The following is an 18,694-nucleotide window of genomic DNA, read 5'->3' as shown; positions in this document are numbered from 1 at the left end:
TAGTTCCTGTGGGATTCCTCGTGAATTTGTTGGTATCAGTCATCCAATGTGAAACACTGCCTCTGGCGGTCAGTAAGGATGAAATAGAACGAAAGTTACGAAGGTAACTACGGTTCTATGAATCCTGGATGACCGCCAGAGTTCTTGGTCACTCGGAATCTTGTGATTTCCTCACATTGTGTGGAATCTCTCAAAAAAAATGACACTTTAATAGATGCAAAGCTTCTTCTGGACTTTTATTAATATAATAATGATAATAATAATACAAGGCATGATGCGGAATATGAACCAGAAGGCGTTTAATTTATTTTATATTTAATGTCCTTTTTATATACTTCGTTATATACTGTACATTAATTATAAATATCGTTAATGCGCTACTTTCCTTTAAATTTTTTAAGGTTTTGTTTTTAATTAAAACAAAATATATTCATACATTTTGCCACCAACAGATAATTACCGAAATAATACAAATTAAGTAATACAAAAATCGTCACTCCACAGCCATTTCTATGAAAAACTATTGTAAGGAAAAGTAAAAAAATAAATACAAATAATTGTTTCGTGTTCATTTATTTAAACTCTGCTGCTTGAGAATAAGCTCACAGGCTCGCGGTGATTTTACCCCTCAGAACACAAGAGTCGCTTGTCTGTTGGTTCTCGACCCGTTTGATTGTGTTATTGAAGGTCATTTGGGGACATGGAGATGGACGTGGACTCGCGGAGATGGGGCTCGAACTGCCAATCCTCTACCATTCTCCATCTGGAGAAGAACCTGAGACACTTTAAAAAATATCCAAACTATCCCTTTTTTTAATAGTTGATCAATCGTAGCGTAAGAGATGTGTCGTCTACAATAACTCGAGGCGTCTTCAATGTGTCCAGACGGTGATTTTAAGTAAGTCGCTTTTATCCAAAGCGACTTACATTTTTTTGATACACCATAGACACAGCAACAGGGAGCAATTCAGGGTTAAGTGTCTTGCTCAAGGACACATTGATGTTGATGGGGCTCGAATCGCCGATCCTCTGATTGAAAGACAGGCATGCTAACCACTGAGCCACAGTCGAGATAGATCGGAATAAAAATAGTGTCGGAGCAGGACTGACGAGACCTTATGGCGTCATGAGAGCAGGAACCTCCTGGTGGTTTTCAGTGCAACACCTCCTCCTGTGATGGGGAGGGGGAGGAAGAGGAGGAGGAAGAGGAGGAGGAAGAAGACAGGGTGATTCATCACAGCTGGAGGAAAACACCTGCTCCCCAGCCCACACACACTCATGTGGCCGCGTATACACACACTCCTTTAACCCGGCAACCTGTAGAAGCTATCCCCTTGTTTACCCCCATCTCTCTCTCTCACACACTCACACTCACACACACACACAAACAAACACACACACACACACAGTGAATCATCATGCACATTGGGTTGCGTCTTAAAAACCTATTCACAGAATTAAATCCCCACATTATTATAAGGAGATTCGGTCAAATAATCTATAATTATGTCATTTTTTTAAACGCTTACCTTAACCTGAACATTTATTTTTCTTTACATTTTTTCTTTATATTATTTATTCGATTATAGATCGTCCTTTGATCAACTTCCTGTGATGCTGTCAGGGTTAAAATGACACACACACACACACACACACACACACACACAGTGAGAGAGTCGATACAAGACAACATGAAACATAGATGTATTTTAATTCGTGAGAAAACGCAGGAAAAATGCAGACTGACTTTTCGTAAGATAATCAAACGAACCGTTGAACACGTGATCCGTACGTGTGTCGTTTCTGTGTGTACGCACAGGTTTCAACACATCAACCAGGACTGCTGTTTCTTCTTTTTTTGGGGGGGGGAGGATGCTGATGAGAATAGGAAAATAACGATAAAGATTCAAACTCAAAAGGGTCAGTTGAGTGTCACGGAAAACCAGGAAGTACTGCTAATGACCCCAAATGAAGTACATTTCCTGCCTCGCTCTCGCGTCACCAGACTCATGCGAACGTGGCGCCTGGCGTCAGATGAGATGCCCCCTGCTGGCGTCTTCTCTTCTGAACTCAGCAGAGGGCGCTGAGGGGAGTACGGATGAGTCCACAGCAGATAGGAAGCAATTAGCTCGGAGTTTGGATATCGAGCTTTAGACGTGATCCCCAAGCACACACACACACAACACACACACACGCACACACACAAACACACACACACACACACACGCCATCCTACTGGCCCTTCGCTTGCATCAAGGCTGTTTTAACTAACGACTTAATCAGTCGTTCCACTATTTCTCTGCTGTTTTTGGTGAGTTTCTGTTTCTAAATGTAGCTTCTGCATCAACAGTAAAATGATGAAAAAAAAAGGGTTTTAGTCTCGCTGTCGAGCGAAAAAGAGTCGAGAGGAAAGCAAGAAGGACACACGGACATAAGGATAGAGTAAGGACGTGAGAACAGAGACAAATACGTGACGATGGGGAGAAGAAGGAAAGGAAGAAAGAAAATGGGAAGTGTAAGAAAGAAGGAAAGCAAGGAAAGTAAAGAGGACGAAAGAAAGACTGCAAAAGAAATTGGGGCGGGGAAAAAAAGTAAAAAAAGAAAGAAGCATGAAAGAAACGAGGTAATTTTCAGAGCTTAAATGTTTATTGGACAGCAATGGTTGAATATAAAATAAGTCTACTAAGTATCCAATAACTCAAGCTGTCAGAAATGCAGTGGAGTAAAACATACAGAAATGCTATGAAGTGGAAGGTCTCCCAGAGTGGAAACACTAAAAAAAAGGAACCACAAAAACTGTATTCGACTGCCAACCCAGCCTCCGAGAAATGACATTCATTTCCCACTAAATGAACATCCTGGCTGCCTGTATTGTGAGAGAAGGAGAGTTTTTCCTCCCAGACGTTGTAACGAGCTCATGTGTTTTAAAGGAAACATGATGAAAAAGAATCAAAATATTACATTCTCATCAACATAATTTGTGAAATGTTTTACGGACATATATTGAAATTGAATGTATCCATCCCATATCCACTCATAGCAACTTACCCATGATTACGCTTGATTAGGGTTAAAAATGAACCTTTTGTTGATTTAAAATAAATGACAAACATGTTGTACTGTTTATAGATTTTAAGGAGATGGGGTACATGTTAATGGGTTTAATGTACTTCCAACATGACCCCATTCCACATTTTGCTGCTACAGGAGGAGAACTGGATACAGGAAAGGTATGGTATAAACCATAAGGTTTTGCATGGCGCAAAACAAAGGTTTAATTTCAGATTTAAATGACCTAGAATGCCCAAAGAGCAAGCACACTGGCGTTTCCTTTAGCCCCGCCTCTCAGCCTTCAGTCCAGCCCCGTTCTCATTCACATGAACGGAGGAAGGTAAAATAACTCTGGATTTGACTCACCGGGCATTCTACAGCTTTTAGGGCCTGATAATTCAAATGTGAATTTTCAGTGATTGTACTGTGAAGTTGATTCACCTCAAAAAACTATCCACTGAGTTACAGACGTCTCTTTCCCAATTACATCTGGGCCCAAAGGCATCATGTGACGCAACACTTTTGTTGTGAAACTGTTACGGTTAACGTTGTAACACGCGGTTAACGTTGTGAAACTGTTACGGTTAACGTTGTGAAACTGTTACGGTTAACGTTGTGAAACTGTTACGGTTAACGTTGTAACACGCGGTTAACGTTGTGAAACTGTTACGGTTAACGTTGTGAAACTGTTACGGTTAACGTTGTGAAATTGTTACGGTTAACGTTGTAACACGCGGTTAACGTTGTAAAACTGTTACGGTTAACGTTGTGAAACTGTTACGGTTAACGTTGTAACACGCGGTTAACGTTGTAAAACTGTTACGGTTAACGTTGTGAAATTGTTACGGTTAACGTTGTAACACGCGGTTAACGTTGTGAAACTGTTACGGTTAACGTTGTGAAACTATTACGGTTAACGTTGTGAAACGTGGTAAACTTTGTGAAACTGTTACGGTTAACGTTGTGAAACTGTTACGGTTAACGTTGTAACACGCGGTTAACTTTGTGAAACTGTTACGGTTAACGTTGTGAAACGTGGTAAACTTTGTGAAACTATTACGGTTAACGTTGTAACAGGCGATTAACGTTGTGAAACTATTACGGTTAACGTTGTGAAACTGTTACGGTTAACGTTGTAACACGCGGTTAACTTTGTGAAACTGTTACGGTTAACGTTGTGAAACTATTGCGGTAACGTAGACAACAAAACCACTAGGGTTACGATTACATAAAGGTCTGCTGACCAAATTAAACCGGGCTGCTACTTTGCTACTGTTCACCTCTGTGGGTTTTTTCCCTCTTTCTTTAACTGCATGTAAAACTAAATGACACTAAAATTTGTATTTTTAACACAATTAAAGCCAAAAAAATCGACAAAGATCATCGTGTAGTGTTCTATTATCATTTAAAACATTCATCTCTTCATCAGATCAAAAGTATTTCACACACCGGCGGTCTCCACAGCATCAGGGCGAAGCAGCGTTCTCGTTTTTGTTCAGTTCGAGGACGCCGACTCGCACAAACACGCGACAGAGGTCGTTCTCATCGTGGAACGCTGCCAACGTCACTTCATTTGTTAAACGGCGTCGATGGAGTCTGTGTTTTGGCCTCGACCTTTTCAATCACCGTCAGCACTCACTTGACCGCATGCAGCGAGGGAGCAGAGAGCGATAACAAGCTCTCTGCGTTTCAACTTCCCCCACCTCCTCAGTATTCACCTCTCTCGCCTCACCTGGGAGCTTCTGCTTCTCCTATGAACTCTAATTTCATTCTTTGTCCGACTTTTTCTCCCCTCCTGTCTGGGAAATATTTCCCGTCAGCTCTGATTTCTCTTATTGATGCTAACGATGCGCCTCCTCTGCTCAAACTCTCACTATGTTTGCTCAATTGCTTCTTTTTCTTCCACCTTATATAACAAATATCTTTTCTTTCTCTCCTCCTCCTCGTCATCATCAGTGGACTCCAGACAGACGAAGGCCTCCACCTGATGGAGATCCTGGCTCGCAGGGCTAAAATCCAGATGATCGACTTCGCCGAGCTCTCGTGAGTATTTCTGCTTTTTTTTTATTTATCCGTCACACGCAAAACAACCCCATCAACATCCAACCTAAAGCTGGTATTTATTCTCCAGGTTCACGCCGTTCAAATGTCATGAAAAAACGCACACACACACCTGCTCATTTGCGGTGTCTGTGTAATCTGTTGCTGCAGAGAGTGTTGATCGGTTTCGCAGCTGTTCTGGTGGAAGATGCCAACAAATGAAGTCTGTTCAAACAGAGCCGGCGCTCTGGAAGTGACACGTTTCACACCATTGGTGTATCTTCACGGAGGATGAACCCGGCAGGCTGGAGCACATTTTCTGCGCTTTACGGTGATTTTCGTATTAATCGCGTAACATGAGCGTGCACACACACGTAGTGAGTGGGCCGCTTCAAGTCCTTCTGAATCTCCCTAATAGAGCATGCGGCCCTGCCAGCAGTCAGACGGCCAAGTGGTTGAATATAATTCTGCTTCAAAAATTCATCAGGTTAACGCTCCGAAATCACCAACACCTCCACGCTCTCCCAGTGGAGCTGCAGATGACTCGCCGTGTTTATCTTGCGACATCAAGCGCCTCGTATTCGTATACTCTTCAGATGTCCCGCACAACCCCTCCCCGAGCGCGTCGGGTCACAGGGCAAACTGGTGGGATCGAAACCGAGCGGGTTTTTTTTAAAGTCCAGAATCAGGAGCGAATAAGGGAGGGAAGAAACAGTGTCCTCAATGCAAGGCCGCCGCCTTATCATTCTGTCAACATATCTTACAGGACGTTATCGACTGTTGGAGTCGAGCCGCCGCTGCTGACTGAGTCACTTATTAATGAGACTGAACTCTGCCTCAACCCGCGCTCACTCATTCTCCAGGCTTATCGACTACGTTCTTCTTCTTCTTCTTCTTCTTCTTCTTCTTCTTCTTCTTCTTCTTCTTCTTCTTCTTCTCCTCTCTATCCTCCCGGGTGTCTTTGCAGTGGGATGTGCACATTGTAGATGCGCTGAGCTGCAGCTGCAACAAAAACCAGTGCTTCTGCAGTGCTTTTCTTTGCAGTTCATAACAACTTGCTGGGAGCGATAGGGGTCAAACGTCCAGATATAAAATGTTTTTACTTTAATAAAACATTGCCAAACAACGTCGTCGATCATACAAGTTCATCGACTTTATAAAATGTGCTGGACCGCATTGGCCTTTGAACCGCTCGCTTGATCCAGATCGTCTCGAGCATTTCATTTGAGGGTAAAAAATATATGAAAGTGAGGGCATCTGAAATGTGGTTTCTTTATTCATTTAAATATATATTGAGCATGCACCACAACAGGAGGACGGATGAGTTCAAAAAAAGTTTGCTACGGACGGTTTGGGGAGATAATTTCATCCTCTGCTTCATTTTCAATTAGTTTGGGATTTGTTGTAATCTCTTGAGTTTTCTTGCTCTTGGGTGTTTTCAGTGATGTTCCTGTGTCATTTTTTATATTACTGTGTGTGTGTGTGTGTGTGTGTTGAGGTTCCCCATGCTCGCGGTGGTTGTAAAGTAGAGAGAGAGGTTGGGATAAGCTGGCTTTGGGGTTGTGCGATTCACACACACACACACACACACACACACACACACCCCTTCACACACTCCCCCCCCCCCCCCCCCCCCCCCCTCCCCCCCCCCTCTACTCGGCTGCTGTATCGAGTCGCCTGGGTGGGCCCGCACTGTTCTCCGGCTCTAATGCACCTTTTGTCTTTGTTCTCCTTTTCTGGGAGTGAAAGGCGGGAGCTGCACACTGGGGAGGGTGATGGATCGGAGAAAGAGAGAGAGAGAGCGAGAGAGAGAGAGAGCGAGAGAGAGAGAGAGCGAGAGAGAGAGAGAGCGAGAGAGAGCGAGAGAGAGAGAGAGAGAGAGAGAGAGAGAGAGAGAGATGGGTCTCTTTTGTTGCAAGCACACTGAAAGCCCAGCAGGGGGCGCCGCCTTGACAATTTGTCAGCGGCTTGTCCTCCGCCAGAAGAAGCGCAGAGACAAAGGCTCCAGACGGACACTGAGCCTGCGGACACTCCTGATTTTACCCAGCATGCCTCTGGCTATTACCGCCTGTGCTTCTCAATGCCGACAACAACTTTTGTTATCCCCTTTGACCTCTGCAAGTCCAGTTTGTCCAATTATTTCCCACCTCTATCGATTTAAGGGAGAGAAAAACATGGCTTTTCATAAACGGGTCAATTTAGAGATTTATTCTTTTTTTGCTTCCATAACACGTCTTCTTTCAGACTAGTGGGTAGAAAACGTCTCAAACACACATCCGGGTGTTTATTGAAGTACTTTGTCTGTTTGCGTCTGTAGATGTCACCTAAATCCCCCGAAAGTTACCATTAGATAATGCCTCATTTTCATATTTAAGCATAACATTGTATTGTCTTCATGTTAGTAATAAACTGGGGAAGAAGTTGTTTTTTATTATATGTATATTATTAATAATGTCATGTTTTTATAACGTCAGTCAGGGAATTTTATGACGTGACACCGTTTTGATCAAATATAATTTTGGTACAAACACATTAATTGTAATAATGAATGTAGATGTGCAGCCATCAATAATCTACTCATTCAAGCATCTTTTCGCCACAATTTTGTGTCCTAAACCCCTTATTTCATCAAAACCTTCCAAGCTAATGAAGTGAAAATGATTTAAAACGGCTTTATTTAGATAAATACATTTGGTAAAGTTAAGAAAAGAGAGCTCATATCATGAAAAATAAGTAATTATTACATCACTAGTCTGGTTATTGCTATTTATTTGATTTTCGATGGGCTTAATTGCTAATTTAATTACATTTTCAGGTGTAATTACCTTATTCAGGGGAAAGAATGTTGCTCTTTCATTTGTCAAATGTGTTATTTTAGTGAGTAGCACACAGCAACAACAAAAATCCTTCATTCACCTCCATTGTATTTGGTTAGAGGCAGAATCAGGATGTGCAACCGTGTACCGTGTGTGGGATTGATCGGCTTTTGAGGAAGGAGACGTTGTGTTGACTGTACCTGCTCTCAAAGTGCCGTAAAGTACCCGCAGCAACACCCGAGGCGCCCTCCACCTTTGACCTCGCACAGAAGCGCCAGATTAGCATATTACAGCAACGGGAAAAATGCCTCTCGACAAAGCGCAGGTCGCCCGCTACTTTGTCAAGAGGCATTTTCTTCAAAAAGACAACAAAACCTTCCCTGTTCTAACAGTTTCCTCTCGGGGGAGGAAGAGGGAGCCTGCAGCAAGAAAAAGGTCCACAAACCTGGAGAGTGACTCACATCTCTGAGTTTCATTTGGAACAACTCGATACTGGTGCATTGGATAATACTGACGCTTTACACAAACACAAAAAAAAAGGCTTTTTTTTGGACGGGTATATCGGTCGAGGGCCAACGGGAAGCGTTGATGTGCGTGGGGCGGTTTTCGGCAGCACCTTCGACTGCCGAATAATCACGGCTGTTGCGTAACTGTGCGGCGAGTGTGTAGACGTGGATGTGTTTTTTATTTTATTTATTTATGAACATGAGGGTCGAGGTGATGTAATGTCTGAGTCTGAGCTGAGGAGGTCATATCAGGGAGCCGCCACAAGGGGGAGAGAGAAGGCCTGAACTGGCTGAGTGTGAGGATGAGGAGGAGGAGGATGGGGATGGACCAGATGTGTGCAACATGCCGGGATAAAACATATATATATATAATAAAAAATATATAATATATGACAGTTAAGTAGAGCCCCCTCTCATGTGTTGTAAGGGTCACATGACGGAGCAGTTGGAACTTTTAATATCTGCACTTTTACTTTGGAAACTTGCGGACATTTAACTGCTGAAATACTTTTGAACGCTGGACTTTATCTTGAAATGGAGCTTTTTCTCATTTGTCGTATTGCAATTATTAATGTTTTTAGCCATTCTTCTTCGTCTATTCCGTGTGTGAAGGCGTTTCAACCAAAGACTGGATTTATTTCGACGGCGGGATGCATCGACTACGTTTCCAACGTCTTCACGATCTTCTTTCTTGTTTATTTTTTTTCATCAGCAGGCAGAAAGAAAAACCCCTGTAAACGCACTCAGAACCTGGAGGCATCCTGGTTCTCCACATTTTGTGTCGTCCCTACAGTAGTGTTGACCAATCACGGTCGAGCGTGTGAAACAAGCGTTTGCACTTCTCCTCTGCAGCTCCAGGTGGCTGATGGGACTTTACGGAGCTCTCACCTCCACCAAACCCTACACTTACATTCCACTTTCATTCCTCTGTTCTACTGAAGGTTTCGACACACACGTAGTAACATTTTACTACTCGAGGGGAAAGAATGTCGTAGTTGACTTTATCCACGTTCACATTTCTAGAAAAGTCTGAAAGTTGGCTCATATTTTGATAAGATGATGACTCAGTTGCATATTTAAACACATATTTTCAGGAAAACGTCCAACACAAAACATGTTACATATCTAAGTAATCAACTGTGGGTATCTATACGGTATTGATATATATATATATATATATATATATATATATATATATATATATATATATATATATATATATATATATATATGGACTTGTGATCAACTCGCTCTGAGGGATTTTTGTATTTTTCTCTTCCCCCTGCTGATAAATCGCTCCACAGATACGACAAATATATCGTCCTCGTCACCTTTCTAGGAGAAATAATGGTCGAATAAAAACACAACCCTCAGAGCTCCTCAGACGGAGCGGCCGAGGCTCGTCTCTGGAGGGCTCTTTGAACTTTGAACTTTTGAAGTGTTCTGATGAACGTAGCAGGTGCAGTGTAGAGCAGGACAGTAGAAAAGGTGTTTCTACCTATTATTTTTTTTCTAATCCCAGCACTTAGCTTCACACGATGGTCTAATTAGTTTGTTATTGCACCGTAAACAGTGCAACAGTACCACCGCTGCATAAAGTGGCCGTGAGTTTGATGCTGTTTGTGTTTTTCTTTCATAAACTGACCTCGGGGCCCGAGAAACCCAATTAAAAACCCACAATAATAGATATTTATTTAAAAAAATGCACCGGGCTGGGAATGTCAAATGAATGACTTTGCACCTGCCGGTTTCTAGGCTGAATTGTTTTTACTTCTTTCCCTTCCCCAAAAACAATGACTGTGCAAAATACATCAACCTGAAACAAAAAAAAAAAAAACTTTTCTGTATCTCTGAAAGCATTTTGGCCATTTTTTCTTCTTCTTCTTTTAAGCTGTGATCTGCTCCATTAATGATGTCACCATATTTTATAATAGCGCTGTAACAGTAGCACTCACTTCCCATGGCGGCTCACAAGGCCTCCCGGAGGGGAGCCCGGTAATATATCTTCCTGCTGGGCCTTTTAGTCTGAATTACAGTGGGCAAAAACAAAAGGTTAATCACATTGGGAGCCTCCGCTCTGCCTCTGACCACCCAGCTTCTCTCCCGTTTCTCAATTCAAGCTCCAATTGGCACCAATGTTGGATGAACAGGGGACGAGAACAAATAATAAAAAAAAGCACCTGGAAAAACAATACGGTCTTTTCGTGCCTCCCATTTTTCTCTTCTCCTTCTCGTTATTGTCTCTATTCTTCTTCCCGCCCAACTCTCTGTCACCCTCAAATTGCATCCATCACGTCTCAATGCAATCACCAATGCGTAGAACCACGTCCTCCTGTTGATGACCAAAAAGTCCTCTCATCCTCCCCCCATCTCTTCATTTCCCAGCGTGCTTAAATGCCACCGGGCGCGTTTCATTGAGATTCAAGAGGTTATCTCGCAGTGGTGATGGGTATTGCAACAGCCTACTGTAAAGGATCGCCGCAGGTTAAAGCTATATATATATTATATATATATTTATTTTTTCTCCAAGCACCACATATGACTGAGCTTTAATGAGCACAGTTTCTTTTTTACTCCCTCCGTCTGAAAAAAAGCAACACCTCTCCACCATGAAAAATAGATTCTGAAGTTGTCTTTTGTAAAGCCCCTAACTGTGTGTGTGTGTGTGTGTGTGTGTGTGTGTGTGTGTGTGTGTGTGTGTGTGTGTGTGTGTTTTTAACAGCGTGGTGGGCCCTGCTGTGACCTTCAAAGTGAGCCCGAACACTCACAACGTCAGCACCGCAGATGTGGCCAACGTGGCAGGTAGGCTCTCCTTGAGTAATGCTGTCTTTATACTGACAGACCATTATCACTGGCCGGCTGCTGCACCTGAGCCACCAGACGAACATCCCTTCAGAATTTGTGACTTCAGTTTAATGTCTGGGTTGTTGTGTTCTGCCCCCATGCTGCCACTTTAAGGCCTCGGTGTTGAGTTTTAGGTTTCAGTATTTTTCCCGTGAAGAAAGGAAGCCCTGCAGGATTCTGTATTTTTGAATTTGTCTGTGTGTGTGTCACAATCTCCATGCAGCAATGTTTGTTTGGCTTCATTGTAGAAATCGATCGAAGAGTTTGGACGTGGGCCTAAAAACACAAGCTCTGAATTTTTTGTTGTTGTTTTGGGGGAAATGAGTCTGTTCGTTAATGCCTTTTGCAAATACGAAAATTCTGATGAGGTTTTATCTAAAAGGATGCACAATGTGGCCTTCGGTCTTGTGTCGCCAGGAGGTTTATGTTGTATGAATCCAATTCAGTGAGCTAAAGGGACACTACGGAGTTAACGAGAGTGCCCAAGTTTAAGACAAGATGAAACGGTTAAATTCCTGAATCAGTATCTTCAATCTGCATGTATCATACCTAAAATATTTTCAATAGGAAATGCATCATGTAAAAAGAATGAAAGATGACGTAATTTTTGCGTTGCACTACTTGCTAGGTACGTTAGCCAGTCCTGCTAGGTAGGTTAGCCCCTCCTGCTAGTTACGTTAGTCCCTCCTGCTAGGTACATTAGCCCCTCCTGCTAGGTACGTTAGCCCCTCCTGCTAGATACGCTAGTCTCTCCTGCTAGGTATGTTAGCCCTTCCTGCTAGGTATGTTAGCCCCTCCTGCTAGCTACGCTAGCTCCTCCTGCTAGGTATGTTAGCCCTTCCTGCTAGGTATGTTAGCCCCTCCTGCTAGGTGCGTTAGCCCCTCCTGCTAGGTATGTTTGCCCTTCCTGCTAGGTATGTTAGTTCCTCCTGCTGGGTACATAAGCCCCTCCTGCTAGCTATGCTAGCCCCTCCTGCTAGATACGCTAGCCCCTCCTGCTAGATACGCTAGCCCCTCCTGCTAGATAAGCTAGCCCCTCCTGCTAGGTGCGCTAGCCCCTCCTGCTAGGTACGCTAGCCCCTCCTGCTGGGTACGTTAGCTCCTCCTGCTGGGTATGTTAGCCCCTCCTGCTAGATATGTTAGCCCCTCCTGCTGGGTATGTTAGCCCTTCCTGCTAGGTATGTTAGCTGCTCCTGCTAGGTACGTTATCCCTTCCTGCTAGGTATGTTAGCCAGGTGACTGGGGCGATTGCTTCAGATCCGGACTACTCTGGGTTTTCTGCTCAAATGTCAAATATCTCTCTCTTATGTGAAAGAATAACCCATAAATCACTGCCATCTGAATGTTTAAGGTTTTAGGGATCGGGGGAATGTGGCTCAGTTTGAGCCCCCCCCCCCCCCCAAAAAAAGAGCTGCGTGAAACTGTAATCATGTTTAAATGATAAAACAACAACTGAAAACTGAATTTCACCTGACAAAAACATCACTCCAGGAACAAAAACAGCACATAATGTATCTCTCTATATGCAGAGTATTGAGGAACAGGAAGCATGCAATCACTGGAGCTTGATGGGTCTGTTCTTTCTCAGGAGTTTGTGTCAGGGCTGCTCGATTATGGCAAAAAAAAAATCATATTGGGATCAGATCACTTTGACAGTAGAACTCATTGACTTTGGAAACACGGTGCATTCAAAAAGAAAATGTTCCATTTTAATGTTAAATGCATCGATCTGGTGAACTGAAAGAATTTAGTCTGCCTTCTGGTTCATCATTTGTTAATAATCCCAGATGATCCGCCTCCAGATTACGTATAAAACGCATCGCGATAGTGCGATAGTCTACCGTTTGCCCGACACTCACCTAAACCGAACATAGCTTGAACGCACTGTGATGTTACAGCGTTAGCCGTTAGCTCTGTTATGTTAGCGGAGCAGGGCCGTGCTGCAAAACAAGAATTATGACGATTTCTGCAAAGTCAAAATGTGACATAATGGACACGTACAGGAGAAATTGCAGTCGTATGAAGAAGCTAAAGGCGGCAGGATGGTGGGTCTTATGCTCAGATTGGGAATATGATCAAAACCGCGACCGGATAATGTTCCTAACTGAATGAAACGACCCGGAAGTATCCAAGTGGTCGCCATGATGCGAGCTGGTTGAATCCTCTATCTGCTTGAAAGGAAAAGTGCTTCAATGCCAACTTTCTTATCTCCTTTAGACTAGGACACAGTGGACCATCCTTCAACAGTGAAAAAAGAAGACAATTACGTCCCACGATTGAAGAGATGCACCAATTGGCTGTCAATAACATTGATTGTACTCTCTGGATCAGTAGAAAAACGTCCTCGGTAGGAGGTGTGATCCTGTTTCACGCCGCACTTCTATGTTATAAATAAAGTTGTTTAGGACCTCTTTTTTTGTGGGACTATTCTACAACGGCGGGACTCGAGAAAGAATGAAAAAAGTTGGTCACTGTCGAGGTGATTTTGTCCAACATTTCTCTTTTCTTTGAAGAAGTCGGTTCAAGATCCTCCGAATCAGAACGGCTCGGTTCAGGCTGTTCTGCCACATGAAGAGGAGGCTCTGTAATAATCTCTCAGAGTGCACCACTGTGAAGGTGTGTGTGTGTGTGTGTGTGTGTGTGTGTGTGTGCTTACAGTGTGACTCGCGGTAATGAGGCGAGGGTGTTGATGAAGTGGGGAATAAAGAGACGGAGGAATGTTTGCCATTAGCCAAGCTGTCAGTCCAGAGAGAGAGAGAGTAGAGAGAGAGAGAGAGAGAGAGAGAGAGAGACTTTCCCGATTCAAGACACACACACACACACACACACACACACACACACACACACACACACACACACACCTTACATGAGTAGCTCGCTGTCTATTTTTTCCCCTCCAACATCATCCCTGCTTGATAATTGCAACCCCACCTCCTCACACACGCCCCGTCTCAGACACGCACACACACTTTGTGCTTATTATGCAATGGCTTCGCTCCTCTTTTTAAGTGCTATTGTTGTCCGCTCTCATATCCAGCCGGCTCTGCCGGGTCACGGATGAGCCTCGGCGGTTATTAATGCAAACATTTGACAGGACGTGCTCAAAATGAAACATGGCGTCGCCCCTCGGCCAGAGTGCAATGGTGTGGGCGGGCCCGTCTTTAAAGTGTCGTTTGTCATATTCAACTAGATTATCAATCCGTCCCAAAGCGTACATTCACCCCCCCGGACACACCCCTACCGGCCCTGGGTTTATGGAGCTTTTCTCCTGAACATTAAGCTTTACGCGTTGTAATGACGCCGTTTCATCATCATTTATCGCCGCTCGGCAGGTGGAGATCGGACGTCCGTCTCTTCCGGACACAAACTGGTGGAAACGCTTTCGGCGGCAGATGATTCGGTTTAGTTTGATTTAATTCTTCTTCTTTTTTTTGCCAGAGGAACCCTCAAACGCTGAACTGCGTTCCTACGGAAGTGGAAGAAGAAGAAAGATTGCGATCCATTTTGATTCTGCCGGCTGCAGACGGTGCTGCTGTGGTCAGCAAACAGAGAGAATGTAAAGTTCTAGTAAAAGTTGTACAATCCGAGAATATATTTGCTGTCGTTGTGACAATATGTCGGATAAAGACTCGGTACCGGAACCGTCGTTTCCTTCAGATATGTAGCTTGTAGCGTAGGTTTCTCGTCAACTGTTACAGGTAGGCGTTAGGCGCCAGACAGGTGAGTAAGGTAATATGGCACCTTCTACCCTGTCATTTAAAATGGAAGCTACCTGAAATAGTGAGAGGGTTTACCTGCTAGCTTGCTAACCCCACTACAAAAGGCTCAATATTCATAGAATACACAAACCAAACACATTTTCATTCACTTTTTACTGCTCCATGTCTTGAATACAACAGGTCAACTCATTTTGTCAACAGGTCTCACAACATCAGTCATTTCGGGGGTTTTTTTGCGTTCTCAGTTTTCTGCCGGTTGTCTCATTAGGCAAGGCAAGTTTATTTGTTTGGCACATTTCAACAACAAGGCGATTGAAAGTGCTTCACGTAAAACCATTAAAAGCATGAGAACATAATGCAGAAGAAAACAAGATTTCAAAACAATCAAGAACATTCATTTTAAAACATAAAAAAATTGTCAAAAAGCAAAAAATATTATAAAAGTTGCAGTGCAGTTTAAGAAATAAATGCAGTAGTGAGATGCAGAAAAGGTTGGAAGGTTATAGGTTCAAACTAGGTTCTCTTCCTTCTTCCGTTGGAGGAAAAAAAACAATGAAATGACTGATGTTGTGAGACCTGTTGACAAAATGAGTTGTAGGAACTGAATTGTAATCCAACTGAAGTTATTACAACTTGTGGTAGGATGGAAACATTCTGTGTTTTCCCATTTAATGCAGAGCTATATAAACTGGACTCATTTAACCAAGAGAGACGATGAGGTTTGAACCTATAACCTTCCACCTATATAAGAACCCACGGGCCTCCAGACTCTGGCGGCGGTGTTGCATTTTAAGAAGCCGCGTTGCCGCTTCTGTCACGCACGTCCACCCATTGTGAGCCACTCCGGGAGGGGAGGGGGTGGATGTCAAGATGGCGGGCAGCGAGGTGGTGACCCTCATTGTCCGGGTGAGCGGTGGGCGGAGGGACCCGGGGGCTACTTGCGGCCGTGAGAACGAGACCCCGTGAATGGGCCGGAGGAGGTCCTGGGTCAGGACGGCTTCAATTAGCACTTAAAGCAGCAGGAGGAGAGCAGCTGAGACGGCCTCCGCTCTGCACCGGCTGTCCGTTTCACCCCACCAGCACTTGTTTTTGCATACATGCTAATCATGAGTGTGAGTGTGAGGGGCTCTCACATGTCCACAAAGAGATGTCCTCCTCCTGGACTCCTGGACGCTCGCTGCCGGTCAGTTCCCCGTCTCCTCTCCGGTTCAACTCCCTCGTCTTTGTGTCGCTCGGCCAGCGCGTCAATGTTGTGTATGAAGTTTTGATTTGTGATTTGCTGACGTGTAAAAGATTTCCTGGCAGAGGTCACTGCGAGTTAAATACGTTTTATTTTTTTATCTAAAGGGCATCGTCCGGTCTAGAGAGGGGACGCCGGTGAACGCCTAGTTTGCATGCTAATTAATAGTGGCGGGGAAGTGCTGGTCATTCCTATCGAGGTCACATGTCAACCAAATAAAGATCATCAACGTGGATGATTGTGTTACATACATACATCATTAATTTTATTTTAGATAAAGACACAAACTTCTCCAGAATCTGTTTATTTTATGAATAAAAAAAACCACAATCTTTAACTTTTGACAACACACACGCAACAAGGCTAAGACCAGCGTTAGCATCAATACGACTGTATGAAGTCCTTTAATTACCTGTTTAGCGAACACGTAAAGCGAAAGTTACGAAGGAACTCTGGCGGTGATCCAGGATTCATAGAACTTTCGTTCTATTTTATCCTTACTGACCGCCAGAGGCAGTGTTTCACATTGGATGACTTATACCAACAAAGTCACGAGGAATCCCACAGGAACTACCTCATATGGCTCAAGCAGAGGAATTTGGACCAAGAACCACACCCAGTGGGTGAGGGGTGGCAACTTTCACTCTGTAGTCTCTGTTGAAAGTGCTGGGTATTGCCTCTAAGGCTGCAGCACATGTATCCTGCACGGGCACACTTCTCAAGGTTGCCCCTGGGAGAAAACACTGCATTAGGCCACATCTAGGCCACATCTAGTTCCACCTCAGACAGGATTCACTCACCAACAGGGCATGTAGCTCGCTTACTCGCCTGATGGCAAGGAGGAGAGAAAAAAACAGTCTTTGCCGACAGACATCTCAGCCTCTGCCAAGGTTTCAAGAGGCAAACATAGGGCGTCCATTACCACGGACAAGTCCCCTGAGGAGCCCTCGGGGTGCTCGAAGGGTGCAGCCGCTGAGCCCCGTCTAAGGAGAGGGACACCAGCCTGTGACACAATACCCTGTCATTGTCGACCTTAGCATGCTGCCCAGATATAGCAGCTATGTACCTCCTTAGGGTAGAGGGAGAATGTCCCTCCTCCAGGAGGGACTGAAAAACTCTAGTACAGTAGGCACAGGGCACTGTACTGAGTCCTCGTTCTGTAGACGAGTAGATGGCGCTCTGGCCTTCAGAACAGTCCTCCTGACTGGCTCTGTCCAGCTGCTCGGCGGCCGCTCGGGCCCCTAGTTGACGGCGGCTGGGATCGGAATGCTAGATCCGACCACCTAGCTGAGATAGGAGGTTTCTCCTATGAGGGAGGTGCCATGGCGTCCCGCAGCAGAGTCTGTGCAACAGGGGAAACCATGTCCTGGCTGGCCCTAAGGGGGCAACAAGCACCAGTCTGTGGCCCCATTGAATAACACTGAGGAGCTTTGGCAGATCAGAGGAAATGGGGGGAAAGCATAAAGAAGGCCCTCTGGTCACATGTGAGCCAGGGCATATTGACCCAGAGGACTGGTCCTCTCCCTTAAGGAGAACCAGTGGGACACGGTCGAGGTGTTGTCCGACCGAAGTACATGTTTTCCTCTCCAGTATGGCAGGAAATGTTTAAGCGCTAGGTGACATTGACCTGCTCAATGATGTCCTGAATGGACCCTTTCCCCCGAGCAGCCCTGTTCTGCCACACTGCCCCGAAGGGCAGGCGTCTGTTGTGACCACTTCCCGACGGGATGGAACCACGCCAATGGGGATACTCCTTGACAGGTATGCTCTCTCCCTGCACGGAGATAGAACGATAAGGCAAATGCTGTGATGCTTCTACTGACCTATGCCTGTGGCACAGGCCGAGGCTGTTCAGCCACTTCTGCAAAGGGGCGCAGGGTTCGGAGGTTGTCTGGGGGGCACGCGCTGGAAGAGTCGCGTCTTGGAGTGGCTCTGTCTCTCAGTGAGACACTTAGGCCGCTGGTGGCTATTTGGGTGAGCTCGGGCCTACATGGAGCCCCTGCTGCCGTAAAGCCGGCCACGACAATAGCGATGTAGCCACGCGCTTCCGTCAGCGCTCCACTTAGTTAGCAGGATCGAGAGCGCCCGTGGAATCTGCTGTTGCAGAAACAATATTAATCGATCTCACCTGGTGTTGCTTCACGGTGTAAAGATAGCCGCCTTGGTGATGACCGAAGATAGGTACGCCGTCCGGCTCGATGGTCCGGACGTAGAAGCGCACCGTCTCCTCCTAGGAGGTTCAAGCTGTCGCAGCCTTTGGAGGGCGAGAGACCTGCAACTCCGACCGGAGGTCACAAGGCTACAAGCAATGAGCTTTCTTCTACACAAGTTCAGCCAAAGCTGATGCTAACACACTAGTTAGCCTGCCCAGCGAGAAGATGAATAAGAACCGATCTCGGGAAGACGCCGGAAGTTATACCCGGCTGGGAGTCACCCGAGGTCACACGTGACTTTGTTGTTATAAATACTCGAACTGCG

At 44.9% G+C, this 18,694-nt stretch overlaps 1 protein-coding gene across 1 annotated transcript in view; it reads left to right on the top strand.

The window, feature by feature from the left end:
* The window catches only part of slco5a1b (solute carrier organic anion transporter family member 5A1b), a gene marked incomplete at its 5' end in the record, with an annotated part of 168,472 nt that overhangs the window by 35,570 nt on the left and 114,208 nt on the right, over window positions 1-18,694 (top strand). Inside the window, 2 exons of the mRNA XM_079238112.1 lie at window positions 5,008-5,094; window positions 11,136-11,215. Coding sequence (XP_079094238.1) covers window positions 5,008-5,094; window positions 11,136-11,215 — 167 coding nt within the window. The remainder of the gene's footprint in view (window positions 1-5,007; window positions 5,095-11,135; window positions 11,216-18,694) is intronic.

Source organism: Taurulus bubalis (genome assembly GCF_910589615.1).
Source record: "Taurulus bubalis genome assembly, chromosome: 1".
Lineage (NCBI taxonomy): Eukaryota > Metazoa > Chordata > Actinopteri > Perciformes > Cottidae > Taurulus > Taurulus bubalis.
Note: the sequence above shows the minus strand (reverse complement) of the source record. Positions and strands in the feature narration are given on the sequence as shown.